This window comes from Crinia signifera, chromosome 11 (genome assembly GCF_055691185.1).
Source record: "Crinia signifera chromosome 11, ASM5569118v1, whole genome shotgun sequence".
Lineage (NCBI taxonomy): Eukaryota > Metazoa > Chordata > Amphibia > Anura > Myobatrachidae > Crinia > Crinia signifera.
Genome location: NC_139227.1, coordinates 123,128,740 through 123,142,756, shown reverse-complemented (window position 1 = coordinate 123,142,756; position 14,017 = coordinate 123,128,740). Strand labels below are relative to the sequence as shown.

At 48.6% G+C, this 14,017-nt stretch overlaps 1 protein-coding gene across 4 annotated transcripts in view; it reads right to left on the bottom strand.

The window, feature by feature from the left end:
• The window catches only part of LMO1 (LIM domain only 1), a 126,725-nt gene that overhangs the window by 98,909 nt on the left and 13,799 nt on the right, over positions 1-14,017 (bottom strand). For 2 of the 4 annotated variants that reach the window (XM_083164647.1, XM_083164644.1), the window contains exon 1: positions 11,560-12,188. The exons of 1 other annotated variant lie outside the window; for it this stretch is intronic. Coding sequence is in view for 2 of the 3 variants with exons in the window: in XM_083164644.1 (XP_083020770.1) it covers positions 11,560-11,584 (25 nt within the window). In the remaining variant the exon portion in view is untranslated. Of the gene's footprint in view, positions 1-11,559; positions 12,189-14,017 lie in introns of those variants that run through there. One more of the 4 variants, XM_083164645.1, reaches the window with a different exon arrangement.

The window sequence follows — 14,017 nt, the reverse complement described above, 5'->3', positions numbered from 1 at the left end:
CGGGTGAGTATTGTGTGCAGGTGCACGGGTGAGTATTGTGTGCAGGTGCACGGGGGAGTATTGTGTGCAGGTGCACGGGTGAGTATTGTGTGCAGGTGCACGGGGGAGTATGGTGTGCAGGTGCACGGGTGAGTATTGTGTGCAGGTGTCACGGGTGAGTATTGTGTGCAGGTGCACGGGGGAGTATTGTGTGCAGGTGCACGGGTGAGTATTGTGTGCAGGTGCATGGGTGAGTATTGTGTGCAGGTGCACGGGGGAGTATTGTGTGCAGGTGCATGGGGGAGTATTGTGTGCAGGTGCACGGGTGAGTATTGTGTGCAGGTGCACGGGGGAGTATTGTGTGCAGGTGCACAGGGGAGTATTGTGTGCAGGTGCATGGGGGAGTATGGTGTGCAGGTGCACGGGTGAGTATTGTGTGCAGGTGCACGGGTGAGTATTGTGTGCAGGTGCACAGGGGAGTATTGTGTGCAGGTGCATGGGGGAGTATGGTGTGCAGGTGCACGGGTGAGTATTGTGTGCAGGTGCACGGGTGAGTATTGTGTGCAGGTGCACGGGGGAGCATTGTGTGCAGGTGCACGGGGGAGTATTGTGTGCAGGTGTACGGGGGAGTATTGTGTGCAGGTGCACGGGTGAGTATTGTGTGCAGGTGTACGGGGGAGTATTGTGTGCAGGTGCACGGGTGAGTATTGTGTGCAGGTGCACTGGTGAGTATTGTGTGCAGGTGCACAAGGGAGTATTGTGTGCAGGTGCATGGGTGAGTATTGTGTGCAGGTGCATGGGTGAGTATTGTGTGCAGGTGCACGGGTGAGTATTGTGTGCAGGTGCACGGGGGAGTATTGTGTGCAGATGCACGGGGGAGTATTGTGTGCAGGTGCATGGGTGAGTATTGTGTGCAGGTGCATGGGTGAGTATTGTGTGCAGGTGCACGGGTGAGTATTGTGTGCAGGTGCACGGGTGAGTATTGTGTGCAGGTGCACGGGTGAGTATTGTGTGCAGGTGCACGGGTGAGTATTGTGTGCAGGTGCACGGGTGAGTATTGTGTGCAGGTGCATGTATTTTAGCTATTGTGTGTGTTGATTGGTGCGCCACGCTGCAGCCCTGCAAGACCTGAGTCACTTTTTTCTACCCAAGCGTATCATATATGTGTGTGTGTGTGTGTGTGTGTGTGTGTGTGTGTGTGTGTGTGTGTGTGTGTGTGTGTACAGTAAGTATTCCTCTGATTTTATACAAATTATTTTGTAGTAACAATTGAAGATTTCAGAAACAATTAACGGAAAAAAATGCTTTGTTAGATCTCAGATTCCTCTACATTGTCTTAATCTGCATTATACGCTCAGGCTAAATTGTGTTGCTTATTAAAGTACAAATCTGTTTAACATTTACCAAACAATACATAGATTCCATTTAAAAATCAATAGGGAGGCGTTTTTATGGGCGAAACAACCACTTGTCCTCTTTATAAAGCTTGGTAAATCTCCCCCAATGTTCTCCCCTGCTACCTACATGTTCTACATAGTCAGGGATGGACATCGCATTGTGATGTTCCCAATCATCAATGATTTTGAACCGATGGTAGTGTAGTGTTCCTTCTAGGATCAGGGGTGGGCAGGGCGCCGCTGCACAGGGACAGTGTTAAGGGGGCGGACCGTGTCTGCCGATGTCACTGTTCTGGGCGGTCCTGAGCCGCTAACATCACAAAAGGGGTGTGCCCCACCGCCGTCACTGAAGGGGGCAGGCTCGGCCGCCCCGAAGGCTCTGCACTGCCGGGGAAGCGCCGGGCATTGCTATCTACTGCGGCGCCGGGCTTCCCCAGTACCACCAGAGGAGTAGGAGGCAGGCTGTTTTAGCGGGGCGCTGTCAGAGGGGCAGGGCGCATTTTGCCCTTTAAAAATCAGGCAGGGTGCAGCGCCCCGCTAAAACAGCCTAGCGGGAACACTATAGTGTTTTTACCATTTGATGGGGGCATTCTGATATTTGTCACCATCGAATGGCAAACATCCAGTGGTGTTGCGATGTTACACTGGGTCCCACCCCCCAGTCCCATCGAAAGGTGATCATGCACAGAAGTTTTGCACATGTGTCGACCAAACAAGCGTATACACTAATATCTCTCATAAGTTAGCGGGGTCTCTGGGGACACAGAACCCCCCCCCCCCCCACTGTGTGCGCTACTGAGTCACATTTCCCAGCTCCATTGGCTGCCATAACAATACTGGGCATACACAACGTCATGCAGCGGAGGAGTATTCCTCTTATGAAGTAGAATTACAGAAGTCTTTAAAGTTTAGAGAATACTGACTCACAAAAAGCAAAGCTCCCTGGGAGAGAAGAATGACTTTAATAGCAGCTCCATTACTGTCGTCTATACATCACCCCAAGTCACCTCATTTTCTGTTTTTTGACTAAACAGAGTTTCTGGAACTGTAAAGTGAATTTAATGACCCATTAAACGGCGACAAATGCGATAATATCAGGGTAGTCAGACAGAACGTAGGACACTGAAGCTCTTTGTGTGACACTTAACTCTTCCACCCCGGCTATGTAGCAGGGAAGACGGTTTTGCTGCATAAAGAATTCATGCGGAAAGATCATTCATACGTCTAGGTGCTCATCCGTGGCAAACAGCCGAACCGCCTTCAAGAAATTCCCACTTTACATCTCGATCTCTGCGTACTTCAAAATTAAAACATATTCAGATACATCGGGATAGCGGCCAGATGACACTCAGCGAAGAGTTTACAAGGACGTCTTGCAAGATCTTACGGCTTCCGCGGAGCCGGGAAAAACACAAACATTTTATTTGCGCTCTGTGTAAACAGCCAGAAAACGACTCAGGGCTGGAGCGTCAGATCACAGAGGGACCATCGCCTGTCTTCTAAACTATTTAACAGCACACTCCGTAAAGACAAGCCAGGCTTTAATACATCTCTCCCTGACCTGATACTTCAAGGTTTTAGATCTATATTGCTGTTAATTTTTCTTTTCTTAATCCTGAAGTTGATATGGGCAATTATTTAGGTGTAAAGAGATGTTTTTGTTTCTTACAATAAAATAGTTTTGGTGAAATGATTGAGTCACAACCACGCCACCAACTGGCCCAGGAAACGCACCCCAGAACTGCCGGCCCGGCTGGGGTTGCCCAAAGGTCGTTGAATATGCATCATGCCGGCAGTCCGTGGTTCACATACAGTATGACAATGGTCCAGCATCTTTCAAAGGCATTATTTAATTTTTGTCTCAATACATTATTCATCATATAAGTAGAAGACACACCCACTACAGTATAAAGACATAGGACACTCCACCCCATAGGACACTGGCCCTTCCACCCACCCGGCGGTTTTGCCGGGAGTAAGGAGAGGGGAATTCTCGCGACAGGTTGGTAGTTCTCGCAAGATTCCTCTTAATCAACAGCAGCCGGACACTGTCAGTCCTATTCAGCTGCAGCCGCCGGAGCGTGGGACGGCTGCAGCAGGACAATTTGTAAGAGAAATGTTTACATATGGCCCCCGAAGGATTTTTTCCCCATACAAATGGCTCTTGGTACAGAAAAGGTTCCCCACCCCTGCTATACAGGCACAGGACACTACACCCCCCAACATGACCTGACCACTGGCCATAATACATCCATTACACCTTATACAGACATAGGACACTGCACCCCCAACATCTCCTGACCACTGGCCAGATACATTTACATTGAATCTTCAGCACCATTTCCCAGCACTTTAACAGTTTCTTATATAGCGCACACATATTCTGCAGCGCTTTACAGAGAATATTTGAACATTCACATCAGTCCCTGCCCCAGTGGAGCTTAACCGGAGTACCCAGAGGAAACCCACGCAAGCACGGGGAGAATATACAAATGCCGCACAGTTAGAGCCATGGTGGGAATAGAACCCATGACTTCAGCACTGTCAGGCACTAATGCTATAACCATTACACCATCCGTGCTGCTCTTACTAACTGCTTTGGGGCTCATCTACATTTGGATATAAGTCATTATAAAAGATTCCTCTCAGATGTAGCAGTACACACCAATGATTCTAGGTGCCACGTTCACAATCTCTCCATATATGGAAGTAGACACGCCCTTTGGGTGGAGCATGACACGCCCCCTCAATGGGGTGCTGTGCAAAATTCTACTACCAACTATAATCTCCCTGAAACTAGTTTTCAAAAGTAGCCAAGTATGCAATTAACTCTGATGCGGGGGAGGGGGTCGGGCATCACACAGTACTCTGCAATGCACTACTGCATAAAACATCCCAGGAGGCACTGCAGTGGGGTCAGAGGAGCATATGCTGAGCTCTGATTGGAGGAGAGCCCAGCACATGCTCCTCTGACCTCTTGGGGATGATCATCAGCAGCAGGAGACTGCACAGCTTCCAGCAGCCAACCCAGCACCCAGGCACAGGAGCCCCCACACTGTGAGCAGCCACCACCAGCCACAGCCAGGAGATCCTCCCCTATCACTTCTCCTGCCTATTGCTCACACAGGTCAGATTACACATTAATACCCCTTTTAGACATACTACCCGGGATTTTGGCCAGGTTTACCAGGGATTTTCAACCCAGGTCACTCCCAGGATTTTAGTAACAGACTCCCTTTCACACTACACCTCAAATCCGGGAAATACCCGGGTATACCCCTTTCACACATAAGCCAGGCTTTTCAGGCATTTCAGTGTTTTATCATTAAAATGGGATACGCCCCGGCAGCAAAAAAAAGCAACATCACATGTTTAAAACTGAAAAACCCAGGTAAACCCATTCAGACATAAGCCGGGTACTATACCCGGGAGTTAAATACCGGGAAAAACCCTGGTCAATTGCAGGTGCTCAGTATCCGGGAGTGAAATCCCGGGTATACCCTTTCAGACATACACTAGTCCCGGGTTTGGGCGCGTTCATGTGAAAAAACCCGGGATTTTCGCGTATGTCTGAAAGGGGTATAATGGAGCTTATAAAATGCAGGGTAGGAGCAGGGAGTGGGTTACAGCCAGAGACAGACAACCTGCTACCCTTCTCTAACCTATCCCCTAACCTCCCCTTCCACAGCCTCACCCTAACCTCCCCTTCCACAGCCTTACCCTATTCTCTCTTCCAACACCCCCATCCTGCAGCCTTACCCTATCCTCGCCCCTAACCTTCCCTCCTGCAGCCTCACCCTAACCTCCCCTCCCACAGTCTTACCCTATCCTCGCCCCTAACCTTCCCTCCTGCAGCCTCACCCTAACCTCCCCTTCCACAGCCTTACCCTATCCTCGCCCCTAACCTTCCCTCCTGCAGCCTCACCCTAACCTCCCCTTCCACAGCCTTACCCTATCCTCGCCCCTAACCTTCCCTCCTGCAGCCTCACCCTAACCTCCCCTTCCACAGCCTTACCCTATTCTCTCCTCCAACACCCCCATCCTGCATCCTTACCCTATCCTCGCCCCTAACCTTCCCTCCTGCAGCCTCACCCTAACCTCCCCTTCCACAGCCTTACCCTATTCTCTCCTCCAACACCCCCATCCTGCATCCTTACCCTATCCTCGCCCCTAACCTTCCCTCCTGCAGCCTCACCCTAACTTCTCACCTAACCTCCCCTCCTGCAGCCTCACCCTAACCTCCCCTTCCACAGCCTTACCCTATTCTCTCTTCCAACACCCCCATCCTGCATCCTTACCCTATCCTCGCCCCTAACCTTCCCTCCTGCAGCCTCACCCTAACTTCTCACCTAACCTCCCCTCCTGCAGCCTCACCCTAACCTCCCCTTCCACAGCCTTACCCTATTCTCTCTTCCAACACCCCCATCCTGCAGCCTTACCCTATCCTCGCCCCTAACCTTCCCTCCTGCAGCCTCACCCTAACCTTACCCTCCCACAGCCTTACCTTAACTTCTCACCTAACCTCCCCTCCTGCAGCCTTACCCTAACTTCTCACCTAACCTCCCCTCCTGCAGCCTTACCCTAACTTCTCACCTAACCTCCCCTCCCGCAGCCTTACCCTAACTTCTCACCTAACCTCCCCTCCCGCAGCCTTACCCTAACTTCTCACCTAACCTCCCCTCCTGCAGCCTTACCCTAACTTCTCACCTAACCTCCCCTCCTGCAGCCTTACCCTAACGTCTCACCTAACCTCCCCTCCTGCAGCCTCACCCTAACCTCCCCTCCCGCAGCCTTACCCTAACTTCTCACCTAACCTCCCCTCCTGCAGCCTCACCCTAACTTCTCACCTAACCTCCCCTCCTGCAGCCTTACCCTAACGTCTCACCTAACCTCCCCTCCCGCAGCCTTACCCTAACTTCTCACCTAACCTCCCCTCCTGCAGCCTTACCCTAACGTCTCACCTAACCTCCCCTCCTGCAGCCTTACCCTAACTTCTCACCTAACCTCCCCTCCCGCAGCCTTACCCTAACTTCTCACCTAACCTCCCCTCCTGCAGCCTTACCCTAACTTCTCACCTAACCTCCCCTCCCGCAGCCTTACCCTAACTTCTCACCTAACCTTCCCTCCTGCAGCCTTACCCTAACCTCCCCTCCCGCAGCCTTACCCTAACTTCTCACCTAACCTCCCCTCCTGCAGCCTTACCCTAACCTCCCCTCCCGCAGCCTTACCCTAACTTCTCACCTAACCTCCCCTCCCGCAGCCTTACCCTAACTTCTCACCTAACCTCCCCTCCCGCAGCCTTACCCTAACTTCTCACCTAACCTCCCCTCCTGCAGCCTTACCCTAACTTCTCACCTAACCTCCCCTCCTGCAGCCTTACCCTAACGTCTCACCTAACCTCCCCTCCTGCAGCCTCACCCTAACCTCCCCTCCCGCAGCCTTACCCTAACTTCTCACCTAACCTCCCCTCCTGCAGCCTCACCCTAACTTCTCACCTAACCTCCCCTCCTGCAGCCTTACCCTAACTTCTCACCTAACCTTCCCTCCCGCAGCCTTACCCTAACTTCTCACCTAACCTCCCCTCCTGCAGCCTTACCCTAACTTCTCACCTAACCTTCCCTCCCGCAGCCTTACCCTAACTTCTCACCTAACCTCCCCTCCTGCAGCCTCACCCTAACCTCCCCTCCCGCAGCCTTACCCTAACTTCTCACCTAACCAGCCTGCAGGACAGATCAGCGTTAGAGGGAGAGACAGAGAGGCAGTTGTATGAAGCGGTGATAATGGAGGAGGGGAAAGATGTACTAAGCCTTGAAAAAGATATGTAATGGAGAGTGATTACGCACCAGCCAATCAGCTCATATCTGCCATGTTACAGGCTGAGTTTGAAAGACGACAGTTAGGGGCTGATTGGTTGTCATTTATCACACTCCATTTTATCACTTTTCAAAGCATAGTACATCTGGCCCAAGAAGTGATAAAGTGGCTGGTACTTGCTGCATTGCAGGAGGGCAGATGTAACTTTTGCAGAGAGAGTTAGTTTTGGGTGAGTTAATTTGTTTCTATGCAGGGAAAATACTGGCTGCTTTATTCTGACACTGCAATATAGATCTCACTTTGAAGTAAAACCCCACCCAAATCTAACTCTCTGCACATGTTACATCTGCCCCACCTGCAGTGCACATGGTTTTGTCCATTTGAGAAGGAATTTGCCTTTGCGAGTGAACCAGAATAAGGGCCTTTGTGTTACTTAATATCAGGTTTAACCACGGCACCACAAACCAGAGCCATACATCAAACCACTAACGACGTAAACTCACTGCATTGACAAGGCAATTGATCGATGGATGGTACGGCTAACAATCAATATTTAATTCAAGGCCGATTTGTTGGACGTAGGGGCACCTGGGTCTGTAATTTTGGATGATGCGGCGGAATTTAATTTATTGGAGAATTTAAATGTAATTTCTAGAGCAAACTTCGGGATTTGTGCAATCAGGAAAACACATTTGGCATTTTAGGCCGGACGTCTGCCGTTTCCTTACATCCGAGATGTTTACACACGGCAGACTGGAGGTATCGCTGTGGAATGATACAGCGCTGTTATTTGCCGCCTGCGTTCTCTGTATCCATCGTGCGCACATTCACTATATATACAGATTTCCATGCATTCAGTCCTACACATGGGGATTTTTTCATTTCAAACATTTACAGTATTAGTTACAGATATAACCTACGTATGGTATACAATTTACAGTCATTTCTTTAGATAAAACATAAAAAATATGGTTTTATTGTAAAAATCCATTCTGAAATTGACCAGGGAGGGGGGGGGGGGGGGACCTAACAAAGAGATTTGTGTCTCATATTCCATAGTTTTTAACACCTCGTCTGCCAGTATCCCTTCAATGGCGTTTACCAGACCGGAGCTGAAATTCTTTACAAGGACAGATCCCTTTTTGACAACGGAGATGGATCCACTCAATGAACCAGAGGGGGGAAAAATAAATCTGATATTAACTTGACCTTTTTGAAGTCCCGCATGTTATAAATGAGTTCTGCAGAAATCTATGAACTATTATTGACAATCAAATCAGCAGCGACATCAGCTGACCGAGGGTATTTGTAGCTGTCAGTTTATTAATACAGTAAGTGAGATTGTGCGGTATTATACTTCATCATCTGAGGTACGACCTGCAACCTGGTGAGAGGCAAAAGGAGAGGGGAAAGGGGCAGGGGGGGGGGGTATCCTATAGAATCTTGCTTATAATGACCCACATCGGTACTTATGTAATATCTGGGCTCCCGTTTTTCTTATGAGACCGAGTCCCCTCGCGGGGCTCGCTGCGCTCACCACGCTTCGGGCACGGTGGCTCGCTGCGCTCGCCACACTATATAAAATCAACTCCATGCGTAGTTGGATAGTAGAGGTATGAAAAAATGGGGTGCATTTAACATGGGAGCCCAGATAATACATAAGTACCCCCACATCATTATAGTCAATGTCGGTGCAACTATAGAAACTTGATAAACTTTCTTTTCTACTTTTAACTTCCAAAAAATAATAGTAAGTGTATTTTCTTATAGGTCCATGACTGATGACTGACAGGTCGGACCATACTGTAGGCTGGTGCCGTGCCGTTTATACTAATCGGGTCACACAAGAGATTTATGGATCCCAATATGTAGACTAGTCCTCAAGCTCTACCAACAGTCCATGTTTTCCAAGTTCCCAGTGGATGTGTAGAACGTATCGGTTAGGAATGATTGCAGCACATGTTTTGAAAATATAACAGTAATGACTGCACCTGTGCACCAGCTAGGTGGTCTGGGAAATGTGACAGTTAGTAATGACTGCACCTGTGCACCAGCTAGGTGGTCTGGGAAATGTGACAGTTAGTAATGACTGCACCTGTGCACCAGCTAGGTGGTCTGGGAAATGTGACAGTTAGTAAAGACTACACCTGTGCACCAGCTAGGGAGTCTGGGAAACATGACAGTTAGTAATGACTGCACCTGTGCACCAGCTAGGTGATATGGGGAATGTGACAGTTATTAATGACCTCACCTGTGCACCAGCTAGGTGGTCTGGGAACATGAAAGTTGGTAATGACTCCACATGTGCACCAGCTAGGTGGTTTGGCAAATGTAAGTTAGTAATGACTGCACCTGTGCACCAGCTAGGTGGTCTGGGGATTGTGACAGTTGGTAATGACTGCACCTGTGCACCAGCTAGGTGATCTGGGGAAATGTGACAGTTAGTAATGACTACACCTGTGCACCAGCTAGGTGATCTGGGGAATGTGACAGTTAGTAATGACTACACCTAGGCACCTGCTAGGTGTTCTAGGAAATATGACAGTTAGAAATGACTGCACCTGGGCACCCGCTAAGTGGTCTGGGAGACGTGAGTTAGTAATGACTGCACTTGTGCACCAGCTAGGTGGTCTGGGGATTGTGACAGTTAGTAATGACTACACCTGGGCACCTGCTAGGTTGTCTGGGGAATGTGACAGTTAGTAATGACTGCACCTGTGCACCAGCTAGATGGTCTGGGGATTGTGACAGTTAGTAATGACCACACCTGGGCACCTGCTAGGTGTTCTAGGAAATATGACAGTTAGTAATGACTACACCTGGGCACCTGCTAGTTGGTCTGGGGATTGTGACAGTTAGTAATGACTACAGCTGTGCACCCGCTAAGTGGTCTAGGAGACGTGCGTCATCTTTCACTTTCACCGATTAATGGTAAACAGTCAATAATTTATTTGAAGGATCAACATGTTTACATTAGGAGGGGAACCAAACATTCCCCTGCTGGGTGCCAGCATTCACCCTAAACTGACACCTGTTATGCCGGATGATGAAAGTCGTAGTCACGCAACATTTTAAAAAACATTTCACTAGAGGGTCGAATTTTTTACATTTTGTATTAGTCACAGTCAGATACGGAATACTCAAACCTGTTGGTATTGCCGCATGATTAGCCCCCAAAAAACACCCCTACGCTCCTTCCTAATAATCTTTTCTATTTGAATGTAGATTGATTAACCCTTAAGCCGACACCTGTTGCTGCTAACAGTATCTGCGATCACTGATCACAACTGTCCTATTACTCATCCTCAGTGATAGAGACTCGCTCCCATTACATACACCTAGTTATACAATATGGAATATTACAGAGAGCTCCCAGGCGTCTCATCTGTCAGTATTGCAGTAAATCTAGCAGAGTCCACCACGTGTCTCTCTATGGGAATAACAGCGATGTATACAGCTACGCTCATCCCAGCACCCCTCAGTCTATAACCACTGTCCATCTAATGCCCTCTCCGCCATTTAATAAATGAGCATAATGCATGCAATTAACGGTCACAAAACTTTTTATAAAGCACTTTAACTCTCCCTCCCTGCAAAAATGCACCCCACAAACCAGTCACAGAGAGGGAGGGTCAGATGCCCTAAGCTTCAAAAGTGATAAAGAGGAGAATGATAACGTACCGGGCAGCTCCTATCTGTCATTTCCCCCCAAATACAGCATGCAACATGTCAGTTAGGGGCTGATTGGCGGTTACTTTATCACGCTCCACTTTATCGCTTTTTAAGGCTTAGTACATCTGGGCCAGAGGGACGGAATCTCTGAGCTCAGTTGATCTAGAAAGTCAGAACGCACAGTTATGAGACAGACATATGGGCCTGGACATTAATGCTCATTAACCCCCCCAAACACACAACCCCCGTCCATCCATTTAAAATGGAAATTTCCTTAAAATAAGCCATTGATCCCTCTGGAAAGCGGTTTAATGGAAGCTGTTGGCTTTTAGGGACTAACGTCAGCTTTGTGGCCATAGAGAGAATATTGAGATAAATCAGTCAAAACAGATGAGGCGGGATGACTGCCCTTTTCTTTTTTTGTAATGGTCTCAGAATGAGAGAAGGGGGGGTCAACACAGGCGGATCAGCTGTCACCGGCACAAGTTAAGGGCTTTAAAAGGGACCTTTGTTGTGCTGATTGCACTGTACTTTCCGTGCAATAGAAGGCAGGCGGGGGGGTTCTTAAAAAAAAATCCCAAACTGAGCGAGTCACAAACAGAAACAAGACGGTGACATACATACATATTCATTTCACCCCGATTTGCATATATATTGCAGAACATCTATAATGCATTAAGCGGAGGACTCTACCTACCTTCCTCCTTCTCTAACACCATCATTTCAGGGACAGAACAGGAGTCCGTGAGTCGACGCTCCGTCTCCGACACAAGTCAACCAGTCCCGGGGAACAGCGGCGAGCCACGAGCAGAGAGTCCGCCAGCGAAGAATGCTCTCTCTAATTACCCAGTTGTCCAGCTTTTTAACCTAGACGGCACTCAGCTAGAATTACATTCCGGAGTGCAGCACTTTGCGAGCACAAAAGCAATCTCTCCTACTTTACGGGCATGGAGGTTGTGAGCGAGGCAGAATCTGCAAATGGGAAGAAGAGGAATCAGGGCTGGTGCATGGACGTAACCCTTCTAAAACTGCTCAATTTTGCACAGCATAATCTGTCTTAATGTAATTGCAGCCGACGGCTCGCAGCCTGCTCCTTGGAAGTCTGTAGCTCCGGCTTTATAAATTGTTTCCTCCTCTCGGATTCAATCGGGGAAAAAAAAAAGAAAAAGAAATGTTTAACAGCAGCATAAAAAAAGAAATGTAAAGAAAAAGAAAAAAAGAAAAAAAAAGAAGGAAAGAAAGAAAGAGAGAAGGCGGAGAGGCGTCTGCTGCTGCCTTTCTTCCTCAATTTATCAGCTTTGTACTCCAGCTACTGAATAAATTCCAATCTCTCTCCTAGACCCTGTAGCTCTCTGACATGGTTTAGTGATGAACTGAAGTCAGCACTGCAGCGCCATCTGCAGGATCCTTTATGTTATTACCACAGAGTGGTCAGAACTTCCAGATCATTGTACGATATCAGCCTCTAGTTGGATATAACCATTTATTTACATAGCGCACACATATTCTGCAGCACTGTACAGAGTATATCTGACCTCTCACATTAGTCCCTGCCCCCAGAGCTTACACACACTCTACCACATGTAAATGTACGCACCTACACACTACGGGTTTTTTGGGGAGCCAATTAACCTACCTGTATATTTTTGGATTGTGAAAGGAAATATAAAAAAAAAAACACGCAAGTACAGAGAGTATATACAAACTCCACACAGTTAGGGCCATGGTGGGAACTGAACCCATGACGTCAGTGCTGTGAGGCAGTAATTGAACCATTAGCCGTGCGGACTGCAAGGAAGGATGCCAATATTTGCCAGTTTCGCTGGTGGAATATTTAGTTGGGTATTTCTAATGCCACCTTCAACTGCAGCATAAACCAGAATTCGATAATACGGTACAGAATGGCGTTCTGGGGACGGTGAAGCAGGAGCAGAATTTATTGCCCAAACTTAGCAAAACTGACTTTTCCACCTCGGAATTCAATATTCTACAATTCTACAGATGTATTATTATCATCTGTTCTTTTGCTGCTTAGCAAGCGGGTAAATGGCGTCCGTCGGGCGAGCGAACGCCGACCCCTCGCCGTGTTCATGCCCACTCCTGCATGCAAATGGATTATTCGCATACGGCGGAACGGGTGAAAAGTCATTCGATGGTCACTGACCATCGAATGATTTGTTATCAGTGCACAAATAAAAGTCAGTCAGGACTTGCCAATGATATGTCCGAATTCGGGGTGGGTGCTGATGTCATGTGATACCAGCCACCCGCCCTGTGCAGGCTTTGACACGCCTGCATTCTCATGGGGACCCCCAGAGTTTTTCTGGCCGCACCCACCATTATAGTAGGCACGCCCAGGAAACGCTGGGCGTTCCCATGGGGCAGCCCCCTTGCCCGCCTCCTACCCATCCCGCTCGTCCAGCGAGTCTGCACATATGTATTTTTGCCTGAAACATCGGTCCCTGTACCAAATTTGTAAATCTTTGAGCCGACAAGAAAAACCCCCATAGTATTTATTGGTATCCGTTCCCTGGGTCGACAATAACTAGGTGGACCACTAATGGTGGACAGTGGCGTAGGTCGACACCTACGAATGGTCGATATACCATAGGGTCAACAGTGACAGAAGGTGGGTACAAGCTAAAGGTTGACACGAACATGTCAACACTGAACAGGTCAACACGAGTTTTTCATGGATTTTTTAAACCGACTTGGTTCATTCATTAACATACAAGTGGGCACAGAGTGAGATTATAAGAGTGCCCGAAGCATGGCGCGCGGTGTGATGGGACGCGGTACACGTATAAGTGTCCATGTCAACGTTGAAAAGAAAAAACGTGAAAAACGTTTCAGTGTCCACCATGTTCATGTCGGCATCTCTTCAGCGATCTCCAGCTCCCCGCAACTGCGCACTGGCCATTCCCACACAGCAGCAAAAATGAGGGCACATCTGCTGGACGCTAAGCCACGCCCCAGTATGGCCGCCCATGGGTCCCTATTTGATGCTTCAGAAAGTTGGGAGGTTCTGTATGTATACATATGACATACATGTCCGGTCTGTACTCTTACAGGTGGTTTATAGGGGTCGGAGAGCCAAAGTAAAGTCATGGAGGACCACATGTGCATAATGGCCAATCAGCTGGCGGCCTGCTGTA